Genomic DNA, 8885 nt, shown 5'->3' on the forward strand with positions numbered 1-8885 from the left:
CTTTTGAAAACGGCGTTTCATTCATTTTCTTTTATAAATAAAAGAAAATGAATCGTTCGAGTCATGCAGGTTACAAGGTGAACGAAGAAGAAGAAGAAGAAGAAGAAGAAGAAGAAGAAATAAGGTATGAACTGTTTCAGGTAACAAAAAAAAAACTCATTGAGGTCGGTGCATATTTTTTAAAACGAAACGCACCCTCTGCCGATCGGCCACGTTTATTCTTTAATTACTATCCTATGTCTACGCATGCACCTTCCAATGTGGCACGAAACTCTGCCCCCCCCTCTCCCACGTAACACGCGTGTGCGTCTATACACAAGCATGCGCATTCATGCTAACTTATGATTACACTCGTTCACTGATTTTATTTTAGTTATTTTGTTGTTATTTATGTCATTTGCGTTTGGAAAAGCTCAATGCCCCCCCCCACACACACGCTCCGTTTAAGCCAGACTCTTTCGTCCATAGGTGACGACGACGCTGCAAGTCTGTAATAACAGCCAGGCCGACCGCCATCGGGGCCGGATTAAAAAAGAAAATATGCGTGACTTGTAGAGATATTGGAAAGAGTCAGTGCGACTTTCCGCCCGAAAAATTCTCTGTCTCTGTCTGTCTGTCTGTCTGTCTGTCTGTCTCTCTCTCTCTCTCTCTCTCTCTCTCTCTCTCTCTCTCTGTCTTTCCCTGTCTGTCTGTCTGTCCCTCTCGCTCTCTCCCTACCCCCTCTCTCTCTCTCTCTCTCTCTCTCTCTCTCTCTCTCTCTCTTTCTTTAATTTAGGTCCCAATATCCTGTATGGCTTTATAGTCTTAAATAAAATTTACTTTGTTCGTAAAATTGACTGGAATTGAAGACTCGTTAAAATCCAATACTGAAAATATTTTTTATATCATATTAACTGTCTTCGGTGTTATCACACACATCTCTCTCTCTCTCTCTCTCTCTCTATATATATATATATATATATATATATATATATATATATATATATATATATATATATATATATATATATATATATTTGGCTGGGAAGAAAGTTTTCAAATAAGTTTTCGTTATAATACTTTTACTTTATATATCATTATAAATAGGTTTTTTGTTTGTTTGTTTTGGTTTGTTTGTTTTTTGTTTGTTTGTTTTTTGCTCTATTTAATTGTTTTAATTACAGTCATCATTAAACAAGGATGTCTTTTTTTTTCAGAACGTTGAATACAAGATAGAAAATAAGCTAATTCTCACAATTCCAATTCAAGCTAGGCCGAAAATCTGCTGAAACGGCTCGCGATATTAACGAAGCGTTTAGCCCAGGAACCACTACTGAACGTACAGCAAAATGGTGGTTCAAGAAATTTTGTGGCGGCGGCGAAAATATTTAAGATGATGAACGTAGTGGTCGGCCATTGGATGTTGACTATGATAAATTAAGAACTTTAGTCAAAACAAATCCATGCACAATTGTTCTAGAACTTGTTACTGAATTAGACGTAACGTGTACGATGATTTTCAACAACTTGAGACAAATTGGAAAGGCGAAAACTAAATAAATAGTGACCTCACGAATTGAACGAAAACAAAAAGAAACTTCCTTTCTTTTACGCATCAAGAAGTCCTGTTTATGGACCGTTTTTCGATGAAAAGTGGGTTCTTTATGACAACCGGCGACGCTCAGCTGAGTGGTTAGACACATGCGAAGCTTCACTACAAGTCAGAGTCGTACCAAAATGGCATGCTGACTGTTTGGTGGTCTGCAACCGGTCTCATCCATTAAAGTTTTTGGAGGTATGCGAAATCATTACGGCGGAGAAGTACTGTCAACAAATGAATGAAACATATTGAAAACTTCGACCACACCACCTAGCATTAGTTAACAAAAAAGGGCCAATTCTCCCCCATGACAATGCTCGATCGCATGTTGCTAAACCGACTATACAGACGTTGAACAAATTGGGCTACGAACTTCCGCTTATCTGTTATACTCTCCAAACATCTAACCTACCGACTACCACATTTTCAAGCATCTTGACAAATTTTTGCGTGATAAATGCTTCATAACTTTAAGAAATATTAAAAACGCATTCAGCGGATTCATCGTCACCAAAACGCAAGATTTTTACGTTACTGGGACGAGAGCATTTCTTATAGATTGCAGGAATATTAATACATAGTATAATGTGTAATATAGTTTATAATAGGATTAACAAACGTTATCACATCAATTTAATAACCCACCCCTAAAAAAAGGTTTTCCTATTTAATTGTGTATATTTATATAGATTTTCCGATCTAATCTTCCAAGGAAATCAAATAATTCTTCTTTCTTTTCCCTAACTTTCTATGAGTTCAGATGAAAAAAAAATAATGAAACATCACTGTATAATTCTGGCACATCTTCATTGATTTCAATATTAGAAGTTCAACTAGATTCAAGGCGAGAACTTATGGTTTTATCTGAAGCATTTGCACGTCAAGTGTCGCGACCATGTAAATTTATTTATATTAATATTAATATTAATAATAATAATATTATTATATATATACATATATATATACATATATATATATATATATATATATATATATATATATATATATATTCTTTCGCAAGTTTATGAATAATGTGAAAAAATAGTTTCTTAAAAGTTTTTATTATTAATGGGACCCTTGTCCTTGCATGGTCTTTGCCAATTCCTCAGTATCGGGAACATACTTTGTAATTTTGAGCTTTATACAATTTTCTGAATGTTCAAGCGTTAGACGACTTGGATGTGGACACAACACTGCTTTCATGTGAGAGAAAATTTGGTCACAAGAATAAGTTGAACCAAAAGCCGAAAGAAGAGCAAAAGCAATTTTCTTCAAACAGATAAATGAGCTTGGGAAAGAAGTCTAACAGTTCAAAATAGCATCAGACTTTTCTAAATTTTCATCTTCCAGAGACTTTCTTAGTTCAGCAAATTTTAATGTCCATATTTCTGGAGACCTAAAATCAACCTGTTGCATTTCAAAATCATCAAGGTCCATTCAGCTAAAAAGTTTCAGTTGGGCATTTATCAAATCAAGAATGTCAGGCTTAATAAGATATGAAAATAAGGATTCATGAATGTAGAAGTCCTGACTTCGTTTATCAAATTCTGCTTTGAGTGCTTCAACGTACTCCTGAAGCTCATCCATGTTCACTTCAAATTGATTTGCATGATTTTTCACATTTGGAAAGTACTTAAATGCTTTGATGTTGATGTCACGGGTAAAAATGTCAAGTTTAATTGTAAATGCTTTCCAATAACTGAAAAGATCAAAGACTGTTTGACCCTGTCCTTGTAATTTCAAATTAAGCTCATTTAAATGTGTGTTTATGTCGGTCATAAACATTAACAACCAGCTTTCATCATTCAGTTAAGGAAATGGTTTCTGTTTTTTATCAAGAAACGCCCTAATAGCCTCAAGTCAACAAACAAATCTGGCTAAAACTTTGCCAGCGAACATTGCTGTATAAAAGAAGATCTCCATATTCACGCCCAATTTCTTGTAGAAGAGATTTGAATTGCCTGTGAACCAATGAAGAGTGAGAAATAAGAAAGTTGATTATCTCAACAGCAGTTTCATCACAGAGACCAAATTCAAAGATGAGGTCTTTGCACATATGCCCTCCTGTAGAAACTTAACAGTTTGCATCCAACATGGTTTTCAAGAAGTTTTACAAATCCTTTCTTCTTGTCAATCATTGCAGCAGCACCATCGGTTGTTACGCAAAATAATTTGTTCAAGTCAATGTCCTGTTTAGAAAAATAACCAGTAAATGCACACAAAATATCTTCTGCTTTAGTTGTATCATGAAGGGGTAATAAACAACACGACTCTTCATAAATGTGGTTATTCTCGTGATATCTTGCAAGCACAGCTAGGCGAGATGCATCGTTTACATCAGTGTTTTCATCAAGGGCGACACTAAATACGTGGGATTGCTTTAATCCAATTGTTTGTTTAGTTGTTACATTTTCAGCCAAGTCAGATATGCGCCTCTCAGCTGATCTTGCAGAAACTGGTATTTCTCTAATTCGAGAGAGTATAATGTCTTTATTTTGTAAATCACGAAACAAAACTTCAGCACCGCTCAAAAAAGTTTCTTTGATGTATTCACCATCTGTAAAAGGTTTGCCATTCAAAGCCACACACTGACCTATTTTGTAACTACATTCAGTAGCTTTACTCTTCATTCTAACAGCTTGGCTCAAAATACCAGTTTGTTTTTTGAAACCAGAAATAGCTTTTTTTATGGCTTCACCTTTCTCCTCTGATATTTTAAACTTAGATTGATGTTTAGTTTGAAAGCGCCTTTGTACACTAGATGTGCGGCACACAACACTTTCGCAGCAGAAAGCACAAACAGCACAATCTTTTTGTTCCACAAATCCATGTTCTTTTGTCCAGTTGTCTTGAAATTGGCGATGATCAAGTTTTCTTTTCTTTTCAGCCATAACTAATGCCAGGGGTATCTGAAAATATAAATAGGCCTAATTATACAAATGTCAATTATGATATATAAAATACTAACCAAATTATCCTCACCCTTGCTGTGGGAAAACCATGATACATTTTAATAAAAATTGTGGAGAAAAATTATGTACAGGGTGTCCCAGAAGTAGTCTAAAGGTTTTGATTAGCTCCCATTCATGCGTGACATTCACAATTCAAAAGATATTTCATCCACATATTCCCCCAATCATACCATTTTGTTTGGTATATAGATTATCGAAATTGCTCATCTCTAACACCAGTTACGAGCTTGAAAATTAAAAGTATACTTTTAAGAATTTGAAAGGCAATTATATCCAATCTTGTATTCATATTCTGACCACTGAACAATTCTGTAACTCTAATACTTAACACGAAGTAAAAAATGTGATTTTTACCTATTATTGCCGCTGATGCACCGTATTTCGCCGCTCAACAATGAATGAATCAACAATCATCTGCAACTCGTATGACTACGTTATCAAAGCCTGTGTGATGCCAGTTCTCTTTTCTCACAGTTTCATTGGCCCTGACAGCGCGCGTAGAATCAATTTTTCTTCTCCCCTTTGCTCTCAGCCATAGAATTGAATTTTGTTTAAATTATACTCATAATAGGCGATCCAATTCCATATTCTCGGCTATATCGGAGCTTGGGAGCTGGGGGCTCGGTGTGCCATTGAAAATTGCTTGGCGTGCCACATGTGGCACGCGTGCTATAGGTTGCCGACCCCTGCACTACACTTTCTGACAATAGCACTATTGCAAAACGCTATACTAGCTAAAATTCTTGTCCCCCACCTCTAATTTCGAAAATTTTAGCTGACAACGCATATATTCAAAGAACATGACGCTAACAAGCATAAACTCTTAATACTAAAAGAATTAAAGCTAAAAAACGAATATTAATAAACAAATTTCGATAAAAACAATTCTTAAATACATTTAATAGTGAAAAATGTATACATTTATATTTGGATAGATAGATACATATACATATAGATAGATAGATATATATATTTTTTTTTACACAGTGGTCACCACTTATCAAGGCCCGGAAGCCACTCAGGGATAAGGGTTATTGCAAGTACATTACGTTAGTGTGGAGATTTGATGAAGTGTTTACTTAAGGGTGTGGTTCATTAGGAATTTGTTAACGTTGGACTTGAAGACATCCAAGTTGTAGTCAGGTGGTAATCAGGCAGACGGAACAGAGTTCCACAGGCGTGCAGTTCTAAGAAAAAAGCTTTGTTCATGAAACCCACATTTTGATTTAGGCACAGATAAAGAGTGGGGGAAATTTTTCACAGTGGATTCAGCTAGACAGGTGTTTTTCGTGAAAGATTGGCGAGGGGAACCAGAGATTGGAGTTCAGACGAGCACCTGCCATGGAAATAACGATAAAACAAGGATAGGCTCACAACGTCTCTTCTGTGTATGAGGTTGCAGGGTAGAGAAAAGAGCATTCCCCCACTAAGCCACGAGGTCTATTTTGTACTCTGTCAATGCAGGATAGGCTGTTTTTAGCAGCTCCTGCCCAGATATGGCAGCAGTATTCCATCCTTGGACGTACTTGGCTTTTATATAGATAGAGAATTGCATCAGTAGTGAGATATCTTCTGGGGCGGTAGAAGGATCCCACCATCTTTCCAGCGACCTTGGCAACAGACTTGATGTACGTGTTCCATTTCAGATCAGGAGTAAAGGTCAAACCCAGAAGCTTGTCAAAGCACGGGGCCTCTCCCAGACGAGAGCCATCCATCCCAATTGATGCCAGATGCGGATCAGAGCGTTGATGATGTAAGGATAGGAGTTTGGTTTTAGATGCATTAAGATACATATATGATATGATGATTGCAACGTCTTGTCAGACGAATGCCACTCCCTCAGACATGTAAAATCCATGAGCCCAAATTCCTGAGGGAGTATCTATACAAAGAAGATGTTAGAGACTCTTAGCTTTGAACGACAGCTAAGTCTCTCTCTCGGTTCAAAATGTTGAGATCCAACAACAAGCAAGAGCGAGATAGCCAGCAACAAATTAACCTGCAGACCAGCTTAATGCGGGTACTGGTCTCCCGCTTTATGGTTTTTTTAATCAGAGATTTGCTTCTCCTAGAAAGGTTGCCTTCACCATGGCTTACGGGAGCCCTCTCCACCCCAATACACATATACACACACACACAAATATACACGGTGCTAGTTGGCCGTTGACCCAGAAAAAGAGTTCATTCGCCCTTTGGAAGGTCTTGTTTTTAATCCTCCAGGGAGACTAGCCGCCCTCCTCACCAAACAAGTCTGGTGGGGGAACCAGTTTAGTCGCCGGTTACCCGACAATGAGGCAGGTAGTACTAGGTTACATGGTACCAGTAGCACATGACATGACCTGACACACAAAGATACATATATAGATACATACATACATACATATATAGATGTATATAGACATATATACCTATGTACACGAATTACTATTAGCGTATAAGCGATGCTCTTTGTGTAAAGAAATCGAGCTTAGGTGGTTCGGACGATGTTAAAACATCATTAAACTCATGACTCACACAGCAGCCGCCAATAGCGTAGTGGTTAGGAGCCTTGACTGTCGTACAGATGGTTGGATTTCAATTCTGGTTTGAGATAGTTACCTGTCTAGCTGCACTGATGAGCTGCGAAACAGTACTGTATGTGGATGACTACATACATACATACATATATATATATATATATATATATATATATATATATATATATAGAGAGAGAGAGAGAGAGAGAGAGAGAGAGAGAGAGAGAGGAGAGAGATTTGTTGTTGTTTTGTAACGCTACATACGGTTAAATAATGGTTTTTCTCATTTTTTATTTACTTAGAAAGTCGCCCATAATTTGGACGTATATAACTTCTTTTTTTTTTTAATAATTTTTAAAACAGTAATCTACGTACACGCATATATCAAGGTAACTAACTCTCATCAGCGTAGCTTGACTATGTCTAGGAGTCGAACTCCAGACCATGTTTACCAAATTTTAATAAACACAAAATCTGCATGAAATAAAATATATTCAAACGTAATTTTACGACCGAGCAAGGTCCGGCGCCTCCTGTTACTATAAATTATAAGGTTAAAAATAAAGTGCCGTTGGTTTTTATTTTGCCACGCGTGTGATTGAGGCAGTCAGGCAGCGGCTAAAAGATAGCGCAATATTTTCATCACAAAGGAGTCGTCAGAACAGTTAACGAACAAAACACCTTATTATTCAATAGGAAAAGGCAGTGTAAAGCATATATAAATAAGTGTGTGTGTTTGTTATGTGTGTGTTGTGTGTGTGTGTGTGTGTGTGTGTGTGTGTGTGTGTGTGTGTGTGTGTGTGTGTGTGTGTGTGTGTGTGTGTGTGATGGTAAATTCCACGGACTGTTATCAACTCTTAAATTTCATATTTGTTCGCACAATAACTTTACTATTTTGTTGTTACAAATTCTACTTTTACATAAAAGAGATTTTTACACAAAACTAAATTTATTTTGCAACTCTATCATCGCTAATCAAATTTCGATGGCTTTGCAACCAAACGTATCGCTGTGACGTGCAGAAAACAATGTGGCTTTGGCTTCAACCGCCTTAATTTAACTGCTTTCTTTTACGAAACATTACGAGCTTATTCGTAGACAGCAAGTAATTACTTGGTAAATTAAAGTATACATGTTTTGAATTCTATTCATGAAAATTAAAATATATCAGATGTGTCTTCGGGCTGAAAATGAAGAATTTCTTCACGCATTTGAGAAATAACAAATAACCGTAAGGAAAACATAAATTAGAATTATTTCACAAAAAGTTTGTTAGCCTCTCCCTGCTTTATCATTAGGTTTATGGTACGAGCTCGACTGAGCTTCAATTCCCGCTTCCAAGAACCCGTTTGGTTACATCCACAGTAGAGAATGTTTCTCTCACTTTCTCTCTTTTTCTCTTTCTTTATCTCTATGCCTCTTTCTTTTTCTCTCTCTATTTCTCTCGCTCTCTCTCTCCTTCTCTCTCTCCTTCTCTCTCTCCTTCTCTCTCTCTCTCTCTCTCTCTCTATATATATATATATATATATATATATATATATATTGCCCGTCGCACAATACATTAAAACATGATATTTTAATTTATGCAGATAGCATATGCATTATTATAGAATCAATCCTCTATTGATTATGATATACGATTATTACAAGGAATAATTTACCGAGTTGACTAATTCGCAATAAATAAATAAAAATAATAATATTGATAATGAATTTAATCAAATTTCATCCGTATTTGTTTACAATATCACGTCAGCTGATATTTGGGCTTGAGGATGCACGCCCTGGAAAAGTCACTTCTGGTTACTGCTTAGTTTT

At 36.5% G+C, this 8885-nt stretch overlaps 1 protein-coding gene across 1 annotated transcript; it reads right to left on the reverse strand.

The window, feature by feature from the left end:
- Positions 1–3612: 3612 nt before the first annotated feature.
- On the reverse strand, positions 3613–4470 carry LOC145252577 (general transcription factor II-I repeat domain-containing protein 2-like). Its single transcript, XM_080112228.1, has one exon. The coding sequence runs from the start codon at positions 4468–4470 to the stop codon at positions 3613–3615; it is 858 nt and encodes a 285-aa protein (XP_079968354.1).
- Between the last annotated feature and the right edge of the window lie 4415 nt (positions 4471–8885).

Source organism: Euprymna scolopes, chromosome 3, assembly GCF_053919585.1.
Source record: "Euprymna scolopes isolate OS-2025 chromosome 3, ASM5391958v1, whole genome shotgun sequence".
Taxonomy (NCBI): Eukaryota; Metazoa; Mollusca; class Cephalopoda; order Sepiida; family Sepiolidae; genus Euprymna; species Euprymna scolopes.